This window comes from Malaclemys terrapin, chromosome 9 (genome assembly GCF_027887155.1).
Source record: "Malaclemys terrapin pileata isolate rMalTer1 chromosome 9, rMalTer1.hap1, whole genome shotgun sequence".
NCBI classification, from domain to species: domain Eukaryota; kingdom Metazoa; phylum Chordata; order Testudines; family Emydidae; genus Malaclemys; species Malaclemys terrapin.
The window spans coordinates 56,082,907-56,104,936 of NC_071513.1; the positions used below are offsets into that span (position 1 = coordinate 56,082,907).

Genomic DNA, 22,030 nt, shown 5'->3' on the forward strand with positions numbered 1-22,030 from the left:
GCCAGTTACAAGGGGTACCCAGTTTTTCTTGGAGTACCTGTATTACTAGTAGAGATCCCCATTGCTGGAGTCTGACAGGGACTGACCCTCAGAAGATGTGGGAGCCAGAGTCTAGAATGTGCAGTCAATGTTCAAAGTGGAAATAAGAAGCCAATTCTTAAAGGTACATAATTAAAGATGAACAGATTATTAAGGGGTGTGGTAAATTCTCAACCACTTGTAGTCTTGAATATCAAGAATGGGCACTTCTTTCTAAAAGACATGCACTAGTTCAACCAAAAGCTATAGGGTTTCATGTATGGATCACTGGGTGAAATTCTCTGGCTTGTATCACGTAGCAGATTAGATCAGATCATCATAATGCTCCCTTCTGGCCTTAAAACCTATTAATCTAAGTACATAAAAACGAAACACTAAACCAAACTGAGCCACTGATCTTGAGGATAAATCTAGGAAGCTGTATGTCAAAGTAAGGCCAGAGGCACTACAGAGATCCACTGTAAAAACAAAATTACCTAAAACTAAGTCAGAGTATGCCTTGGCTCTAGATCTTCAGGAAACATGAGGTGGCTCCATTTTTTAAATATTTGAAGGTGTGGCTGAGGGGGGAAATAATTTTTAAAAGCAAAGAGTCTTGTTCTTGTAAGGGAGAGGCAGAAATATTGTTGTCACAACCTTACTATTCCCAGAGTTATGTGTGTGGGAATCTATATACTGAAAAACATACAAAAAAAGATTTAGATATAAATGAACCTGTCCTACTCACCAATTGCTGCAACATGCACTGATGTATAATACATGCCACCACGAACACACGCTATGCATATACACAGAGGGCAAACAATATTTTGGTGCCCAGATATAACAATACTACAAGAGTAGTCTTTGATGTGTATCAAATGACAACACAATATTGTATCAAATGGTATGTATCCATTTATAACATTTACCTACATACCTAGTGTTCTGTGGCTATGTATTTATTCACAAGTATGCCCAATTGCGTATCTACCTACCGGTAAATATTTTCTAAAAATACAAGTATTTAAAAAAAAAATAGATCTTAGAAATATAAGATGGCATCATCCGAGTAGAAAACACAAAATCTAAATGTATCACACTGTTCAGAATAACTACTACACAGTGTGTGTATTTTGCCAACTACAGAAAGCCAAAATATTCCCTTTCATCATCATTTAGAGAGAATTTATTAATATGAACAATTCTGTTTCCATATTTTGGAACACTACCATATATGACTAGATTTCTTAACTCTTAAACAGGTACTCACCTCATTTAATATGCTTTCCAGTGTTGGAGGGGTATCAACCTGGGGAATATCAAATTCTTTGTCATCTATCTAAATAAAAAAAAAAACAAAACAGATCGGAGTTTAGCCTCTTTATTCCACCTTCCAAACACATTTTTACACAAACTCAGAATGTACTTCATTTAGCAACTTTCTGAAGGTAGACTGGAGTATGATGTACAGTAGAACCTCAGAGTTACAAACACCAGAGTTACAAACTGACCAGTCAATCACACACTTCAGTTGGAACCAGAAGCACACAATCAGGCAGCAGCAGAGACCCCAAAAGACACCAAATACAGTACAGTACTGTGTTAAATGTAAACTACTAAAAAAATAAATAAAGGGAAGGCAGCATTTTTCTTCTGCATAGTAAAGTTTCAAAGCTATATTAAGTCAATGTTCAGTTGTAAACTTTTGAAAGAATCACCAAAACATTTTGTTCAGTATTATGAACAACCTCCATTCCCGAGGTGTTCATAACTTTGAGGTTCTACTGTATCTTCACATTCAGATGCCTTCAATTCACTCGCAATTGCTTTGCAGTGGTTTGAAGGACAAGAAAACAATCCAGTGTGCCATACACTTACTGTAATTTAGATGTTCAATTATTAGCTTTTTTATTTCATTAACGCCTTGAAAACTAATTAGTTTGTAAACTAGGGATTCTACTGTATCTAGAGGCTCCAACTTAGATCATGCCCCTGTTGTGTTAGGTATTGCTCACACACTAAAGCAGGTGTTCACAAACTGATACCTGAGACATCTCTGGGAAATACATGGAAGAAATTGTGTAATGGCGGATTTTATTTATTATATTTTCATAATAGGTTACTCAGACGAAGCTTTAAAACTCTGTGGGAATTTGTTATATTAAATACAGTAGTTAATTTACTTCAAGATGTACCAATGAGAACACAGAGATGCTGACATACAGAGCCTTGACCTCCAATCATCGTACAGCATGGATTTAGTTGCCCAGCAACTGTCCGGTCTAACTGAGCTCAGAACTTATTCAGGGTGGTTTTTTTCAGTTGTATATGTTGGGCTGTAACTATCTGTATGTAACAGTGAAATATGGACAGATGGCTAAAGACAGGTAGTGTTAAGAAGAACAAAAAGTGTCAGTGATGAGAAGGGCAGGGGTACGCTGGCAGATCTGGAAGGGGGTAAGCAATATGAAAAGTTTGGGAACCTCTGCCCTATAGTTATACAAGTATATTTCTATTGCTATACTAACAACTCTTCATGTGAATGCTCACTGCAGAATTAATGTCCACATAGGGAGTTATACTGGCATATAGTTATGCCAGCAAATTTCACCATGTAGACAAGCCCTCAGAGACCGTTCCTATTTCAAAGAGTTTAAATCTAAATAGACAAGACAGACCAGGTGGAAGACTTATCCTGATTTTACACATTGGGCATAGCTATTCTAGAAGGGATCTAAAGAGCAGCAGCGTCTGGGGCAAATCCTAGGAGTGGGAATATGGCAGACACTCTTGAATCAACTTTTACCCTCAGCAATTTTTCCATCAAGAAATTCCAGTTTCTTACAGTAACTTTGAGTAGTATGGTCTAATATTTATTTTAAATCCTTAACTTTTTTCTGCATCCTTGGTGATGTTTAAAAAGAGCTTTTCAGCTAATCATTTTTCCCTTTGCCCACCACCAGAACAGTGAATGTGAGTATACATACTTTTTGTGTATTTGATAAAGTAATATACTGAAGAGAGATTTCTCTCAAAACTTTAATTACTGTAAGTGTTCCTTATAATTATGGTGTTTTAAGACAAATGTTATTTCCAAGTTGACACTGTCCCCTTGACCATATAATGTTAACAACTGTTAATGTAATTAAACAAAAGTAAACTGCTTATGCTCTGTAGATAACTGGTTTGTACACTGAAATGGAATCATTTGTAACATTTCTTACATTTATTTTTTAAGAACAGTTTGGTAATCCAGTACAAGTGGCAGCTTTGGCGGGGGGTTCCACAACCACCGCTCCCAAGAGAAAGAGGCGGTTGGTGGTGGTCTGTGACTCCCTCCTCAGGGGGACAGTCATCTATCTGCCACCCCGACTGGGAAAACAGAGGTCTGCTGCTTGCCAGGAGCTAGGATTCACGATGTGACAGAGAGACTGTCGAGACTCATCAAGCCCTCGGATCGCAACCCCTTCCTACTTCTCCACATGGGCACCAATGATACTGCCAAGAATGACCTTGAGCGGATCACTGCAGACTACGTGGCTCTGAGAAGAAGGATAAAGGAGTTTGAGGTGCAAGTGGTGTTCTCGTCCATCCTCCCTGTGCAAGGAAAAGGCCTGGGTAGAGACAGTCGAATCGTGGAAGTCAATGAATGGCTACGCAGGTGGTGTCGGAGACAAGGCTTTGGATTCTTTGACCATGGGACAATGTTCCAAGAAGGAGGAGTGCTAGGCAGAGACAGGCTCCACCTAACGAAGAGAGGGAAGAGCATCTTCGCAAGCAGGCTGGCTAATCTAGTGAAGAGGGCATTAAACTAGGTTCACCGGGGGAAGTAGACCAAAGCCCAGAGGTAAGTGGGGAAATGGGATACTGGGAGGAAGCACGAGCAGGAGAACGCAAGAGGGGAGGACTCCTGTCTCACTCTGAGAAAGTGGGACGATCAGCAAGTTATCTTAAGTGCCTATACACAAATGCAAGAAGCCTAGGAAACAAGCAGGGAGAACTGGAAGTCCTGGCATAGTCAAGGAACTATGATGTGATTGGAACAACAGAGACTTGGTGGGATTACTCCAGTCATGTGAGTTCGGTCATGAATGGATATAAACTGTTCAGGAAGGACAGGCAGGGCAGAAAAGGTGGGGGAGTTGCATTGTATGCAAGAGAGCAGTATGACTGCTCAGAGCTCCGTTATGAAACTGCAGAAAAACCTCAGAGTCTCTGGATTAAGTTTAGAAGCGTGAGCAACAAGGGTGATGTCGTGGTGGGAGTCTGCTATAGACCACCGGACCAGAGGGATGAGATAGATGAGGCTTTCTTCCAGCAACTAACAGAAGTTACTAGATCACAAGCCTGGGTTCTCATGGGAGACTTTAATCACCCTGATATCTGCTGGGAGAGCAATACAGCGGTGCATAGACAATCCAGGAAATTTTTGGAAAGTGTAGGGGACAATTTCCTGCTGCAAGTGCTGGAGGAACCAACTAGGGGCAGAGCTCTTCTTGACCTGCTGCTCACAAACCAGGAAGAATTAGTAGGGGAAGCAAAAATGGATGGGAACCTGGGAGGCAGTGACCATGACAGGGTCGAGTTCAGGATCCTGACACAAGGAAGAAAGGAGAGCAGCAGTATATGGACCCCGGACTTCAGAAAAGCAGACTTTGACTCCCTCAGGGAACTGATGGGCAGGATCCCCTGGGAGAATAACATGAGGGGCAAAGGAGTCCAGGAGAGCTGGCTTTATTTTAAAGAATTCTTATTGAGGTTGCAGGAACAAACCATCCCGTTGTATAAAAAGACTAGTAAATATGGCAGGCGACCAGCTTGGCTTAACAGTGAAATCCTTGCTGATCTTAAACGCCAAAAAAAGAAGTTTACAACAAGTGGAAGATTGGACAAATAACCAGGTAGGAGTATAAAAATAGTGCTCAGGCATGCAGGAGTGAAATCAGGAAGGCCAAATAACATCTCTTGCTAGCTGCAACTCCAAGTGTGAAGAATAACAAGAAGGGTTTCTTCAGGTATGTTAGCAACAAGAAGAAAGTCAAGGAAAGTCTGGGCCCCTTACTGAATGAGGGAGGCAACCTGGTGACAGAGGATGTGGAAAAAGCTAACGTACTCAATGCTTTTTTTTGCCTCTGTCTTCACGAACAAGGTCAGCTCCCAGACTGCTGCACTGGGCAGCACAGCATGGGGAGGAGATGACCAGCCCTCTGTGGAGAAAGAAATGATTCGGGACTATTTAAAAAAGCTGGACGAGCACAAGTCCATGGGGCCGGATGCACTGCATCCGAGGGTCCTAAAGGAGTTGGCGGATGTGATTGCAGAGCCATTGGCCATTATCTTTGAAAATTCATGGCGATCGGGGGAGGTCCCGGATGACTGGAAAAAGGCTAATGTAGTGCCCATCTTTAAAAAAAGGGAAGGAGGAGGATCCTGGGAACTACAGGCCAGTCAGCCTCACCTCAGTCCCTGGAAACATCATGGAGCAGTTCCTCAAGGAATCAATCCTGAAGCACTTAGAGGAGAGGAAAGTGATCAGGAACAATCAGCATGGATTCACCACAGGCAAGTCATGCCTGACTAACCTAATTGCCTTCTATGAGGAGATAACTGGGTCTGTGGATGAGGGGAAAACAGTGGATGTGTTATTCCTTGACTTTAGCAAAGCTTTTGATACGGACTCCCACAGTATTCTTGCCGGCAAGTTAAAGAAGTATGGGCTGGATGAATGGACTATAAGGTGGATAGAAAGCTGGCTAGATCGTCGGGCTCAATGGGCAGTGATAAATGGCTCCATGTCTAGTTGGCAGCCAGTATCAAGCGGAGTGCCCCAAGGGTCGGTCCTGGGGCCAGTTTTGTTCAATATCTTCATTAATGATCTGGAGGATGCCGTGGACTGCACTCTCAGCAAGTTTTCAGATGACACTAAACTGGGAGGAGTGGTAGATACGCTGGAGGGTAGGGACAGGATACAGAGGGACCTAGACAAATTAGAGGATTGGGCCAAAAGAAACCTGATGAGGTTCAACAAGGACAAATGCAGAGTCCTGCACTTAGGACGGAAGAATCCCATGCACTGCTACAGACTAGGGACCGAATGGCTAGGCAGCAGTTCTGCAGAAAAGGACCTAGGGGTTACAGTGGACGAGAAGCTGGATATGAGTCAACAGTGTGCCCTTGTTGCCAAGAAGGCGAAGGGCATTTCGGGCTGCATAAGTAGGGGCATTGCCAGCAGATCGAGGGACGCGATCATTCCCCTCTATTAGACATTGGTGAGGCCTCATCTGGAGTACTGTGTCCAGTTTTGGGCCCCACACTACAAGAAGGATGTGGAAAAATTGGGAAGAGTCCTGCGCAGAGCAACAAAAATGATTAGGGGGCTGGAGCACATGACTTATGAGAAGAGGCTGAGGGAACTGGGATTGTTTAAGTCTGCAGAAGAGAAGAATGAGGGGGGATTTGATAGCTGCTTTCAACTACCATAAAGGGAGTTCCAAAGAGGATGGATCTAGACTGTTCTCAGTGGTACCAGATGACAGAATAAGGAGTAATGGTCTCAAGTTGCACTAGGGGAGGTTTAGGTTGGATATTAGGAAAAACTTTTTCACTAGAAGGGTGGTGAAGCACTGGAATGGGTTACCTAGGGAGGTGGTGGAATCTCCTTCCTTAGAGGTTTTTAAAGTCAGGCTTGACAAAGCCCTGGCTGGGATGATTTAGTTGGGAATTGGTCCTGCTTTGAGCAGGGGGTTGGACTAGATGACCTCCTGAGGTCCCTTCCAACCCTGATATTCTATGATTCTATTGCCACCTACCTATAAGCACTAACAATATATTTTAAAAGTTAAAATGAAAAAAAAATATTAAAATGAATCATACTAAAGTCATAATTAAGGCTGCGTGTCTGTCGCAGAGGTCCTGGATTCCGTTACTTCCGTGACTTCTTCAGCGGCCGTGTGGCTGGCTCAGGGCTGTCCGAGCCAGACAGCCCCTGGGCAAGCAATAGTAGCAGTTCGGGTGGGGGAGGGAGCTCAGGGCTGGGGCAGGGGTGTGGGGTGGCGCTTACTTCAGGGGGGCTCCCCAGAAGATGATGACATGTTCCTGCAGCTCTTAGGCAGAGGGACTGGGGGCCCTGTGCACTGCCCCTGCCAGCAGGCACCGCCTCCACAGTTCCCATTGGCTGCGCTTCCCAGCCAATAGGGACTTCAGAGCCAGCACTCGTGGCAGGGGCACTGCACTGAGCTTCCCTGGCCTTCCCTCCTCCCTAGGAGCTGCAGAGAGCCATCCCACCCTCCCCCAGCTCATTTTCAGATGAGAAAATTGAGGCACAGAAAGGCATAGTGTCCTTCAAAAGTTCACAAAACTAGTTATTAGCACAGCTGGGAAGACAACTTGAACCCCTGGCCTCCTGTTCAGTGCCCTAGCCATTAATCCACCAGATCAGTGTATTTGCATTTCAGTAACACAAGACATGTGAAGACAATACTAGGAAGTGCTGAGTGTGCACAATAGTAGTGTTGGGCAGTAAAATCACTACTTCACCTTTAGCGGTCCCTGGAAACGTGTGTTAGCCACTTACACTAAACTGAGACTCTGTTCCACTTTGTATCTAGCTGTGACACTCTGAGTTCCTTTCCCAGACCTGAAGAAGCACTCTGTGGGGTTTGAAACCTTGGGTCTTTCACCAACAGAAGATGTCCAGTCAAAGATATTACCTCACCCACCACCCACCTCTCTCAAGTATCCTGAGCCCACTATGGATAACACGCCAGTGGCATTACCAACCCCAAAGCACAGAGTAGTACCCTAGAAGCACATACAAGTCAATAAAACAGCTGTGAAGAGTCGTGTGGCTTAGACCAGACCCAAACCTTTTACAGGCGTGAACGTGACACGAAAAGCAGCAGATGTAAGTGGAAATAAACATCCAGCCTGAGCGGAGATTCCTGCCTCTTCCTTCTACACGGGCCCCCACCCAGTCAGGTCTCTCCCCGCAGCCAGAGCCCAAGCTTCGCCTCATGGAGAGCGTTACCCCAGGGGGGCCACAAACCCAGTCTCACCAGGTCACTTTTGGACTCCAGCTCCCTCTCCAGCTCCTCACCGCTCAGCTTCTGCAGCGCGGCATCCTGGCCCAGCAGCGTCCCCAGCTCCTCGGCGGGCCCGGGGAGAGAGGCGCCCTGCTCCGCGCCGAGGCTCTCAGGCTCCATCTCTAGTTCACCCGGCACCTCCACCTCGCCCAGCCAAGGACCAGCGGCTGCGCCCGGGCTCGTTCCCTCAGGCTCGCCCCGGCTGGCCACAGGAGCCGCTTCCAAAGAGGCGCGCTGGGACGCTGGCTAACGCCCGCCCGCAGATAGCACAGCGATGAGCAGAGCCCGGGGCCCGGCGGACTCTAGCCCTGCGCTGGGTAGGCTGCTGCCCCTGTGGCCCCGGCAGCAGCACGAGAGGACTGGGGGGAAGAGGCCCCGAGCCGCTGTGACGGGTGAAGCACCGACCCCGGCAGCGGCTGCAGCCGGGTTACGGAGTGGATACACAGTGCGCGTGCGCGTCCCCGCCCCTTCTGTGGGCAAAGGGCAGCTGCTGCAGCAGCGCTCGTGCGCCTTTCCCCGCCCCGAGCCCCGCCCCTTACAGTCACGCTCCGCCCCCAATTCCCACAGCCAGCGGCCGTCCTCCGCCCCAATAGCTGCGACTCGCTGGCCGCCTGCGATCTAACCACACTGCGGGACTCGAGTCGCGCGCCTCTCCTGCCCTGCCCCCGGCGGCGGAGGGGTCCCACTGTGCAGTGCACGGCGGGGTTGGGGACAGGACACTGCCCAGCACTTAGTAGGTGAGCCCTCTGCGCAGAAAGCAGCGTGGGGGAAAGCACCACACAGCGCCGAGCGCATGGGAGGGGCAGGACACTGCACAGGCTTGGGGTGGTAAGACACGGTGAAGCGCTCAGTGTGGGGGCACAGGACCCTGCACAGCACCCAGCGTCTCAGGAATAAGGCGCTGCACAACTATGCCTTGCTCTCCTGCTGGCCTAAGGAGCACAACTGGGTTGCACCAGCTAGGCCACTTGACAGATTGTCCCACTTGTCCTGATTGGCTGAGGAAGCCAACAGGTCTGTTCTTAAACACAGCAGTAGCTTGCTAACTGCCTAATAATAGGTTTCAGAGTAGAAGCAGTGTTAGTCTGTATCTGCAAAAAGAACAGGAGTACTTGTGGCACCTTAGTCTCTAAGGTGCCACAAGTACTCCTGTTCTTTTTGCCTAATAATACATACCTCCCTATGCTCCTCTGGACTGCTGTAGCCTAGACCCTGCCCTGCTCCAGGCCTATCCCAGCCTCAGAACCAGATAACCCTGTTCCGAGCTTCTAATTCCTGACTGTTTTGCCCTTGAATCTGGTATTTGGACCCCTACTTTTGTTCTTATGCTCCAATGCTTCTGTTAGTCTTAAAGGTGCCACAGGACCCTCTGTTGCTTTTTACAGATTCAGACTAACACGGCTACCCCTCTGATACTTTTGTTCTGACCCGTGGCTTCAATTCCTGATTCAGATGCTGCCTTGGCTCTAGCATTCAGACTCTTAACTCGGGTTCTGACCCTTGCTCCACCTCAGTGCCAGGTTTACGTTGGCTCCATAAAGCCGGGCCCATGCTCAGAAGGGGCCCCGGCCTGCTCCGCTTGCAGTGTGCCTTGAGACCCCACTGGCTCCCCCGGCCCACCTCTTGCTCCTCTCGGCCTGCCTGTGAGCTGGCTGAGGGCTCCGCTCCACTCCCTGGCCCCAATCCCTGCTCCTCTCAGCCCCCTGGTTGGACCCCAGTGCACCTCTAGATCTGGGCAGTCTCTGCTTCCCACCACCTGTGACACCCCACCTGTCTCCCCGGAGCTGAGCCGCCTGGGACTGGTGCAGAAGCCTGGCCAATCTCAGCCTGGGAGAGTGGGGGGGGGGCAGTGTGGAGGGCTTGGCTGGGCCCTTCCAGGCGAGTGGATCTTGAGGGAGTCTGGTCGGGGCAGGCCCTGGCCTAGCTGATTGCGCCACTCCTGAGGGGCCGGAGCGATTCCCGGCACTGGGACCAACCCTGGCTGCGCTGCTGGCTCAGCCCGGCAGACACAGTCGCCTCCCAGCAGGGCTGGTGAGTGCAGCTGGGAGGCAGGGCTTGGGGGAGTAGGTCTGCGGGGAGGTGCTGGGCTGTGAAGGGGCGAAGAGGATCTGTGTGTGTTGGGGCATTAGGTAGTGAGGGTTCTGTGGGGGGGTGCTGGGCAGTTGTGGTAGGGCTGAGGGCAGGGATGCTGGTGTGCAGGGCGCTATATATTTGTGGGTGGATTGGGGGGGGGCCCTCTGGGAGGAGGGATAGTTCAGTGGTTTGAGCATTGGCCTGCTAAACCCAGGGTTGTGAGTTCAGTCCTTGAGGGGGCCATTTAGGGAACTGGGGTAAAAATCTGTCTGGGGATGGGTCCTGCTTTGAGCAGGGGGTTGGACTAGATGACCTCCTGAGGTTCCTTCCAACATTGATATTCTATGATAGGGAGGTGGGGGGGGTGTGTGGTGGCATAGGCCCCCCTGAGGGGAAGGAGCATGCTGGCAGCACAGGGCTGGGCAGACAACTGTGCATCTGGCAACTACCAGTTTGTAAATAGTGCCCTCGCATTGGGCGGAGCAGGGCTGCCCCTGCCATGCCATGCCATGCCCCATTGCCTTTGGCTGGCCCCTTGCTCCAGGGACTGACCTCCATTGCCTCCATGGGGGCCCACAAATATGTTTGGCGCCGGGCCCACAAAAGGTTAATTTGGCCCTGCTCCACCTACTAGGCCTGGCTGCTGCTTTGCCCACTAAGTCAGACCACCCATGACCCAGTCTTCTGGCACTTTGAGCGGACCAAAGGAAAGCAAAATCTGACAGAGGGTCCAGACTGGCAGCTAGTATGGATCCATCCCAGGCCAATATTTCCCTGCTGGAAATAGCGGGTTCCTAGCTGATGTAGCTGGCTGCACTGCAGGCACAAAATATACTGCACAACAGGCCATGGTGTCTTTGGCTTATCTTTCCACAAACCAAAGAGTCCCCTGCCTGACAAGTTTAACGGCCAGCCAGACACACGTTGCTCTGAGAATGGGTAGTACCAACAACCCAGGATAGTGGTTGATCAGCCGCAGTGCGCTAGGAATGGAAGGTGCCCACACCCCAGGCCAGTGTTTGGTCAGACACGCAGTGCACTCAGAATGGGCGGTGCCCACACCCTGCACACTGGGCTAGTCAGACACATGGCACAGTGGGAATGGGCGGTGCCCACACCTTGAAGCAGGGATTGGTCAGACACACAAATTGTGTCATTCTGATCAGGACACCAAGAACTGTAAACCACTGTGTTATCCCTCTGATTTAGCAAGTGTTAGCTTTACTGGAGAGTAGACTGTGTCAGTTCTCTGCCACACAAGTCTGTCCACCTCACCAGAAAACCCCTTGAGACACTGCCAGTCCAAATCTTGCCTTGCTGGTAACAGTGAATCCCAGTTCCCCAGAGATGTCTCAGTGTCCAGTCCCTCTCAATGGACAGTTACAGAAATTATTAAATTTGCTGCCTCCAGAAAAACAGAGCACACACCATCCTGGACGCACATATCACTTTAACAAAACAGCACTAAAATTATTTATTGTAAAACTAAGAGTAAGTTTATTAACAAAGAACAGAAATTAAAGTGATACATCTGAGATCTGGGACAGATCTGGTTACAAACCAAACCCAACCAAACCCACTTTCTAGCTACTACAACTTTATCCTAGCAAGTTACAATCCCTTTTCTCACATAAAACTACCAGTATCTCTAGCCCTTCTGGCCATGGGACTCAACATTCACAGACTCAGAATTCCCTAAGTCCGCTACATGATGAATAACTAAGGGGTTCTCTCCCCTTCTTTTTAAAGAGCAGTGAACCTTTGAAATATATTCTTTGAAGTTTATACCCCAGACAGAGTTTTTCTCCCTTGCTCGTGTGCAGATGCCATGCTGTCCTTATCCTCTTGTGAATTAGCTTTCTCTGTTGGTTTGATCACTTTGTTTATTTCAGACATGTACTTTCATTGTCCCTGACTTTCAAAAGGCCTCTGCTCCCCTTGGGCAACCAGTGTTCTGGTCTCTCTTGAAAACCTGGCTCCAAGGCAGAAAGGGGACAGGGCTGCATTGGGTCCTGCTAAAGTGGCACCTGTCTCCATTCAAAGTAATGTCAGAAAGTTTCTTTGATGCAAAATCTAGGAGAGAGAGAGATCACGTCCTCATCCTCCTTGTACCAAATGTCGCTGTTGCTCTTCATTTGCTTCCCTGTGCTAGACCCCTGCGATGGTGCCACTTACTGATGGTGTATGCTAGGTGTTTCCATTCATAAAGAATAACCAGAGATTTGTTAGATGAAGGGAAACCAAGAACTGAAGTAAAGTTCATGAGAGAGCACAGAGCTGCATTTGCCCAGGACACAAACAGCAGCATGTAGGGTGCCCTGATTTTGATTTTTTTCCCCAGTGCTTTTGCAGTGCTTTTGTTCCATAATAAAAGCACACAGACTTACACAGAAATCACTAAAGGTGTGAATTAAAACCCAAAAAGTTATTTTGATGCAAATGAGCGTAGAGAGACCTTAGGGTTTGTCTAGACTAGAGTTGGATTGCTAATTAACCTGAGTTAACCAACAGGATTGTAAATGCTAGTATAGACACTCCACAAATGTGTGTTTGTACCGGGGGGGTCCTGGTCCATGACTGGGACACCTGGTGCTATTGCAATACAGATAGCATCATCATAAACCCAAGTGGTTTATGCTTGGACTCAGCCTTGGACAAAGCAGGGAAGCCACTCAGAGTGAAAAGCTTTGGTTTTGTTTTTTAAAGAATTCTCTAGGTGAGGCCCTTTGGGTTGCCCTATTACAGTTAGTAAAGACAAAGGGCCAGATCCTGAGCTGCGTAACAGTCCTTTGCATAGTGTTGCTATGGGAGGTGAGGGAAGTGACATCTCCTGGACCTCCACTGGTGTTTTGAACAGGGAGTGCACTTTGTCACAGAACTGTTGACTCCACCCAACCACACAGTGCAGTTGTGTGGAGAGAGAGCTGTGGTGGGCAGCACTATGCTGCTTAGAGGGAGTCAAGACTAGAAAAGTCTCTGAGGAACTTTAGAGACCAGCATAGTCTCCCTGCACTGGACTCCCCTGGCAAGAGGGAATCATGCTGGCTCCACTGCCTCAGAGGCCTTCCAGAGCTCTTACACAGGCTGTAGGATCTGACCCAATGTGTAGTGTGCCATAGAAAAAACAGAGCCAGAAATATCAGACACTGAATTTCTTCATTAATGCCAGTTCATAAACACATTAATTGTGTGCAAATATCTTCAGAGGGAGGAGCAAAAGCAGCACAGTATGTAGATGCAGCATGTATAAAGGGCAAAAAGGTGTCTCTAAAATTCCTCCTCTGCTTCAATAGGACAATGGAAAAAGCAATCCCAGAAGATTAGGGATACATTAATCTACCAAGGAGAAAAAAATTAATAATGTGCAGAAGAAAACATTTAAACAACTTATAGCAAGTTCAAACAGATCTGTACAACCGAACAGTGCAAGATTAATTTTGGTCTTTGCATCAATGAACAAGGTGCAGTAGAATGAAAGTGTCTTATGCTCTCACTGCTCTGTGCAGATGAAATTAAATCTTGACAAATGCAAAGTAATGCACACTGGAGAGTAAATAACCTGTTCCCACTTATGGAAAAGACCTGGGCATCGCTCTGAACAGTTTGATGAAGACCCCTGCTTAATGCCAAGCAGCAGTCAAAACATGTTAAATGCTCAAAAAATGGAAAATAATACAGAGAATATTTTAGTGTCATGATATAGCTCACGGGTACACCCTCACTTGGATTCTGTGTGCCATTGTGGTCACCCATTTGAACAAGGATGTAGCAGGAACAGGGGGCAAAATGGAAAGACTGTTTGGTTAAGAAAGGAGACGAATAGGAGGGGCTACAATAGAGGTTTACAGAGTAATGAATAGGATGAACAAAGTAGAGAAGGTGGCTTTGTTCATCCTCTCTTGTTAGAGAAGAACGGGGATATTCAATGAAACTGAGACAGCAAATTTTAATACTGCTAAAAGGAAATATGGCTTTACATGGTGCATAGTTAGCATGTGGAGCTCATTGATGCTGCATGTTCTTGTGGCCTGGAACTGGGTAGGATTCAAAAGAGGATTTATAGGGCTAATAGGAATACCTACAGTTACATTTGATATGATTTATTAAAATGTAAAGTGGGATCTTAAACTGCTGTGCAACTGGGCACGCGCTACCTGGCCGTGTGTTAGGAAGACACTTCCTCTAGAAGTAGACTAGTCCATAACTGCCCACAAGAGCAGTGGTATGCAAACTTTTCCAATTGCACCCCTGCCTCTCCATTACTGTGCAGCCAAATCTTCCTCAGCAGTGGAGCCTGGGCTGAAGGTGGAGGTGGGGGCAGAACTGAGGATGGGGGAGGAGCTGAGGGCAGAGCTGGGCTGGGGGCGGGGTGGGGTGGGGTTGGGGGAAGATCTGGCCTGAAGGCGGACCAGGACTGAGGGCTGAATGGGGTGGGGCGGGGCTGGGGAGTGGAGTGGGGCTGGAAGCACTGTGCTACCTCATTGTGGCAGGATTGCTTTCCCAGCTCGTCTTCCTATTCTTCTTCCTGAATGATGGTGGCATCTTCTCCTTCCTTGGAGAGGGCTTCATCCTTAATCTAGCAGTGAGAACACATGAATGAGCTGTGATTGCAGGATTCACACCACACTTAGTGACCTATCACACTCCATACATGTGCCAATCATAAACACTTCAATGTGCCACAGCAGAAAGCTGGACTGGATCCATTTGCTTCTTACTGTTTTCAAGGTAAGGCTGTTCAGCAATGACCAGCCTTAGTCACTGGGCTGTGCAGCAGTGTTCTCCATAGGTGCAAAGCGTGCAACTAAGGAACTAGCTGCCCAAACCTCTCGGTTTGTTCCGGAATAATGAGAGAAGGAAGTGCTGCCAATAAAAACCAGTAGGAGACAAGAAGCAAAATCTGGATCAGACAAGCACACAAGCTCAACTTCCTGGGCAAGAGTACAATAAACCCAAGGAATGTAGCCTCCTGAGAAACACACCTCCTGCTCTGCATGTCTCATGTGAGGCCATCTTCTGAGTAGCAGAGTTACAGGCAGAGTTATTTCTTATTCATTAATGATACCATCCATTCAGGAGTCATGCTCTTGGGAAATAAACAGCTCAGGATATGCCAAAATAAAGGGAGTATTAATAAGTGGTGGAGCAGCTGGGCTAGTGCTGGAGCTAGCTAGGTCTACAGTGACACCGGCACAATCCCTCAAAGGGGATTGGCTCAGGCCTCTCCTTTGAGGATCTCCTATGACAACTCCTGTATGGGATCAACGTACAAGGTCTCAACTCTAGATTCCTTCACTGTATTTACCATGTTCTTCTGCCTGTACTGTTTGTACTTCCAGCAGATTCTGCACTTTTCCCTACATGCTGGCTATTATCTGTTTTTACAGTCATGTCCACACCTTCCACACAGTTGTCTGAGCTATTTTGGGCAAGGTTTTGGTGCCTTTTCTTACACTGACTGATTTTATCTTGTTTTCCTCTCCTGTCCATCCTTAATCCTCCACTATGTGACATCTGCATATATGGTTTCTTGGCTCTCTTCCTGCAATGTTGCTGATTTGTACAACTTTTTCTAAAGCTCACAGTCTCTCAGCAAACCCTCTTCCCATCTCTGCAGTCACCATCCCAGAGCACCCACTTGTGGCATGACCCAGCATTTAGACAACTCTACTTGGGTTCTTAGGACTTCAGTGGTCTGGTATGGTGGTGACTTGGCCCTATGGCCAGGTCAAATGATAGTTCCACCCCTTTCGGGCTATCAATGTCCCAAACAAGTAGTGTCCCAACACAATACTGGTACTCAACACATCTCCAGTCTCACTCTTCTTCCAAAGCAGCATCTCCCCAAGCTTCCCCCTAGAGTTATTCTTCTTTTTCAAGGTTCACCACAGGAGTTAACGCTACTCCTGTAGCTTTCGCACAGTTCTCCTTCTGCCAGGCCCTGCCCACAGAGTTTAACCTCCAGACTACTCCTGAGTCTCTTGTTCCCCAAACCTCTAAACTCCTTCCTTTAAACTCTTCCCTGGGCCTGACACACCCTCCAGGTATAATCAGCTGGGGCTAACAGAGCTAGTTAACCCCTTCTTAGCCTGAGTGGGGTTTATACACGCCATCACAGATGTGCAAAAAGGTAAATAAAGCCCATCATGACCATGTTTGAAACGTCAGGCTCATTCTGTTGTTGGAGCCCAACTCCAGAGGCGGCTTCTGGAGGGTGAGAGAACTGGTGGATGTTGGAGGGGGTGTGCTTTTTATACCCTCAGCCAAGGTAGATAATGCTTGTGTGTACTCTCTACCAGAGACAGCATTATGAGGAGGAAGGGAACCTTTCTTGTGACAACATGCCTCCATGGATTTATATATTGAGACCCCTGATTACCACCACACGTTCTGCTCCTTGTTCTAAAACCTTCCTTTCTGCCTCCAGCTGGTCCAGGATCGTTTTCTGTAACAGTGGTGCATTGGCTCCTCTTACAGCAGCTACTAATTCTCCTCCCTGAAAGGTATTACAAGGCAATCAATCAGATGATATGCTTACTGGTGACAAAGATGTTTATTTTTATTAGTCCCACTAAAGCAGTTGAAATGCTAAACTAAATTTTTATTTTGAGGACAGTATTAATTATGGCAGAATCCAGGTTTAATTTAGTTACTGGCAAAGAATACCTCCACCAAAACTGAATGGGAAGTGGTAGGTGAAAGCAGTTAGTTTTTTAGAAGCATGAGCATTGATTTATTTATATTAGAGGAGAAAGGCTGAATCAGGAAAAAGCCACTCATTACTTGATGCACTGACATCCATGGAGGAGCTACCTAGAACTTGTCAGCTGCGTGGAGTGGGACTAGGTATTACTGTAAGGCAGTGTTTCCCAAACTTGGGACGCAGCTTGTGTAGGGAAAGCCCCTGGCGGGCTGGGCTGGTTTATTTACCTGCCACGTCCGCAGGTCCAGCCGATCGCGGCTCCCACTGGCTGTGGTTCGCCACTTCAGGACAATGGGAGCTACTGGAAGCGGCGGAGGCCGAGGGACATACTGGCCGCAGGACATACTGGCCGCCACTTCCAGCAGCTCCCATTGGCCTGGAGCGGCGAACCGCGGCCAGTGGGAGCTGCGATTGGCCGGACCTGCAGATGCAGCAGGTAGGGCCGGCTCCAGGCACCAGCTTACCAAGCAGGTGCTTGGGCCGGCCACTTCGGAGAGGGGCGGCACGTCCAGCTGTTCGGCGGCAATTCGGCAGATGGTCCCTCACTCCTACTCGGAGCAAAGGACCTCCCGCTGAATTGCCGCCGCAGATCGCGATCACGGCTTTTTTTTTTTGGTTTTGTTTTGTTTTGTTTTGTTTGGCTGCTTGGGGCGGCCAAAACCCGGCCCTGGCAGCAGGTAAACAAACCAGCCCAGCCCGCCAGGGGTTTTCCCTACACAAGTGGCGTCCCAAGTTTGGGAAACACTGCTCTAAGGGGAGGGGATACAGTCATGTTTTCTTGTCTTGGTGGGGGATGCATTGCTTCCAGCCTGATCCATTTCTATTTGCTCAGGCAGATGTGGGGGAAGGGTGTGCAAGCTGGCCCTGCCAGAACAAGAGGAAATGATGTAACAACCCTAATAAGTGTAAGGGCCCTGCAAGACTTTCCTTGAACTCACAACAGCACAGGTAACCCAGTGGTCAGACTCAACCATGAAGCTATTACACATCTGTGCCATGAGCTGAGACGTGGCATGAAGGAGTCTTGCTACAGTGTATAGGAATTAGGTAGTATCCCTTTAAATAGCTTGTGAGTCCTCTAGTGGTGTTGTGTGTTCTATGTTTAGAAACCTGCTCGAGCAACATGTTGGGGGGAGGGATAGCTCAGTGGTTTGAGCATTGGCCTGTTAAACCCAAGGTTGTGAGTTTAATCCTTGAGGGGGCCATTTGGGGCAAAATCAGTAGTTGGTCCTGCTAGTGAAGGCAGGGGGCTGGACTCAATGACCTTTCAAGGTCCTTCCACTTCTAGGAGATGGGATATCTCCATTAATTATAACATGTTGTATATAGTAAGTAAACATGCTGATTTGGTCTACAACATGCCCAGTGGGTTCCATCATGTTAGGTTTGTTGAGTAAAGAGCAAAAGTAACATTTCCCCTGGGCTTTCTGATCCTGGATTCTTCCAAAAGACCGTGGGGCACACTGCTAGCATACCTGGGTGGATAAAAATCAATTAAAAAATTGGCTTTTCCATTAAATTAAATGCAGACAATTTTTTTTAAATAAACCTATTTAAAATTAAAATTGAAATGACAACTAATCTTAAGGCCTAAACTTCTTATATTCTAATAAAATCATTTAAATTAAATTCAAAACATAATAGTAAGCAGTACATGTTTGCTGCCAAATTTTAAAGAAAATCAAAACACAAAACTGGAAGACACTGACTAGACACCTGGAACCAGAGTTTGATGAAGTGCCAAACTAACTTTTGACAGCATTATCCTCTTCTGTAGGTGAAGAGAGTATGCTTTCTTCTTTTCAATTTATGCATCTAGTTCAGTTGAAAGTTAAGAAACCAAACAGGAATTGAAAAAGCATTAAAGCTTGTTTTTTCCCCCCAATCTATAAATATAAACTAGGGTGTGAGGATGAGATCTACTATTTCTAAAATCTTGAAGGACATGATGACCAGAAACAATCAGTTCAGTTAAGTATAGATAATACTTCCTTTAATAATTCAGTTTTACAGGAAGAACGTGTTTTGATAAACTTTTTCTTATGTATTCAGCACTTTTAAGGTAGCTTTATTTAATAACAAAACCTTTAATGCTGTCTGAGTCCATTTATAACTGAATCTGAATTTCCATCCAAATAGAGCTTGACACAAATCACAAGTAAAAAATTAATCATCATATAATAAATAAGAAATGTATCATTCACAATTGTTTAAGATAATAAAAATGGGAAAATTAAGAGGCTGAATAAATGTAAATTAAGTTATATAATTGTTTAAATAATGTGTATAGATACTGTGTATCATCCTGGCTAGCAAAAAGAAGTACCAAACTTAGTGTAAAGACTATATTTTGTTGCAAATCAACATGTTTGAATTGTCACCAATCAAAGAGAATCAACCTTTCTCTAGGAAAATAACTAAAAAGTACAAATGTAAACCACAATTAAAATCGATTATTAAAATCAAAGTTTCCTGCTTGTGGATTCAAATCATTATTTAAATAAGTGATTTAAATTATTTTGCTTTAAATTAATCTACGTTGTGGCAGATCACAGTCAACTGTCTTCCCTTTGGGGATGATTGGGAGGTCCTGAGTACCACCCCCACTCCCCAGGGACAAAGCTTACTCAGCTCCAGGCCAGGCAGGTGTTCTGCCAGAGAGCCCTCTTTCCTACAGTGCCAGGAAATGAGGGCAGCATCCGTATTCCCTCAGGGTGAGCCATTCAGCCTGTGGAAATAGGGAAAAGTTCTCTTCTGTATACATGCTATGTATACAACACCATTCTCCATCATCTGCACAAGCTTTCCAAGTGCCCATCTCCACTCATTTGACCTCAGCTACTCGGACTGTCCAGCACTAGGGAGATAGAAGAGAGGTGCTAACACTGCTCAAATGACACCTTTTAGATACACGTCAATAGCCAGTGAGCACACACTCTCATGATATAATTGAGACATGCATTGCCTATTGGCAGGTGACAAAGGGCTCTTGCAACTCTGGTTCCTCACTCCCATTGTCTATCTTCAGTTATGGCCTGAGCACAAACAGTGCTGCCCTGGCCCCTCAGCACGGCTGTAGGTACAGGTCAGCAAGATGCTCTACGGGAGGGTTCTTGCCATCTGTGAATGAACTAAAGAGGAGGGAAGCAGCATGTTCTATGGGAGCAGCTTGAACCATTTCACATAGTAATGGATGGAAGGCATGAGTGACTAGACAAGTTACTCTCTCACTGGGCACAGACAAGGGGAGACCTGAAGTGATTTAAAGACAAAGCCCTGGTTCTCAACTATGTGGGGTTTTAATAAGTGGCCTGTGGGGCTCATTGCACAGGATATCATGGAGTCCAGGATTCAGAAAGGACATTCAGATGGAGAGTGAGACCATCCACTGTTACATTAATGAGGGTGATTTTGTCCTTTTAAAGAAGGGATACACACCTTCATGCTTCAGGGCAAGAGTCAACCCTGACTGATGGGGGCTAGGAAGAAACTTGCCCTATGGGCAGGTTATTCTATAACTGCCATTAGGAGCATTCTAACACCTCCCTCTGATGCAGCTCATCCTGGACAATGGTGGAGAAATGACACCAGCTTAGCTGGACCTTGGTCCTGATCCCATCAGCTCTTCATCGCATTTCAAAATTCCATTACACATTTATTTCCCCTCACCTATACAGTATATCTTAACGTCTCTTTTGTTCAGTTATTTATTAATAAAATAACAATGTTGTAATTGGATTATTTACAGCTGCTCTGGAAAGCAACTTAGGACAGAGTGTTCAAAAGATAATAACTGATTGGATATGATGCTATTGTGTCCAGATGGTGGGTACATTATAAATACCTAGACAGACACACAGAAAATAAAATGACTATCATGCATGGCAGCATTTGGGATAGATAAATCAGGTTGCATTCAGGACAGGATTTTGGCACCAAACTGATTAGCGAAGTGAATGAAAGAGGTGGAATATATATCCAGGAGCTGGAGATCAAAAACGCAAACAAGGCATCTTTGGAAGAAAATGATTATTTCAACTGGTAAGGTTTATTATTGTTTACAATTTTAAAATATTCTAACTTACTGCATAAAACAGAAAGGTAGGTTCACATTTTCCCCTGTAGTTCTCTAGAGCATCAATGGAATCTACTTCAGCCTAAATAAAACACAATATCAAATTGGTTATATCAAAATTTTACATTGTAGAAAAGTAAACATTTCAAAAAGGGTTGAGAAATATTTTTGCCCTATTAGTGTGCGGGTTTGGAAAAGCTTTTAAAATATGTTTTTAGATATACACATTGCTTATACACCGCTACCTCAATATAACGTGACCCGATATAACACGAATTTGGATATAACGCGGTAAAGCAGTGCTCCAGGGGGACGGGGCTGTGCACTCCGGTGGATCAAAGCAAGTTCAATATAACGCGGTTTCACCTATAACACGGTAAGATTTTTTGGCTTCCGAGGACAGCGTTATATCAAGGTAGAGGTGTATTAAGATCTTATTTTAAATGTCACTACCAATTTGTTCACTGTGCAAACAACATCCTTCTTTAATAAAGGTGCTAAGCACCATTTTTAAAATTATCCCCTATAAGATGTACATCCAGCCTCCAAATTAGCTTACTTGCATTTTTAAATAACTTTTAAATGTTTTAATGACTGAAAGGAAGGCACAGCCACACATAGGCACATGAGGGATTATTGGCATATCTGATTTTTGATCCCACTCTCTATGGGACCCCACTGGAAACACCCCCACTCATTACTGATTCCCTAATAGCAATCATGTTTTGAGAGCTATTCAGCCAGCTGAGCTATTTAATATGCACCATATTGATTCTTTATAGTGTTAGGTTGTTAATCAGAATAAGTCAAATGTTTACAGAAGTCTAAATACAGGTATATTATATCACCACAGTTACCTTGGTGAGTCAAACTTGTCATCAAAGAACAATACCAAATGTGATTGATTAGGAATGAATAAGACCATGTTGATTAGCATTACTTATACTTCCAAATATGATAAAATACATAAAACCAAAAGCCTATTAGTCAGAATTGAAGATGTGTTGAGATGAATTATCCATTTCTTTATGCGTGATAAGAAAAAGTGTTTGTGCAGTGTAAGGTTTGAGGTTCTGA

At 46.1% G+C, this 22,030-nt stretch overlaps 2 protein-coding genes across 4 annotated transcripts in view; both read right to left on the bottom strand.

Moving 5' to 3' along the window:
* VPS8 (VPS8 subunit of CORVET complex) overlaps nt 1–8,522 on the bottom strand; it is a 258,292-nt gene extending 249,770 nt beyond the window's left edge. For all 3 annotated transcript variants that reach the window (XM_054038927.1, XM_054038926.1, XM_054038925.1), the window contains exons 1-2: nt 8,076–8,522; nt 1,292–1,360 (exon numbers count right to left, since the gene is read on the bottom strand). In XM_054038927.1, the coding sequence (XP_053894902.1) occupies nt 1,292–1,360; nt 8,076–8,222 (216 nt within the window). In that variant the 5' untranslated portion in view covers nt 8,223–8,522. The remainder of the gene's footprint in view (nt 1–1,291; nt 1,361–8,075) is intronic.
* Nucleotides 8,523–11,651: 3,129 nt separating this feature from the next.
* Nucleotides 11,652–22,030, bottom strand: part of NME9 (NME/NM23 family member 9) — a 38,317-nt gene continuing 27,938 nt past the window's right edge. Inside the window, exons 5-8 of the mRNA XM_054038811.1 lie at nt 20,964–21,035; nt 16,555–16,671; nt 14,653–14,751; nt 11,652–13,511 (exon numbers count right to left, since the gene is read on the bottom strand). Coding sequence (XP_053894786.1) covers nt 14,689–14,751; nt 16,555–16,671; nt 20,964–21,035 — 252 coding nt within the window. The 3' untranslated portion in view covers nt 11,652–13,511; nt 14,653–14,688. The remainder of the gene's footprint in view (nt 13,512–14,652; nt 14,752–16,554; nt 16,672–20,963; nt 21,036–22,030) is intronic.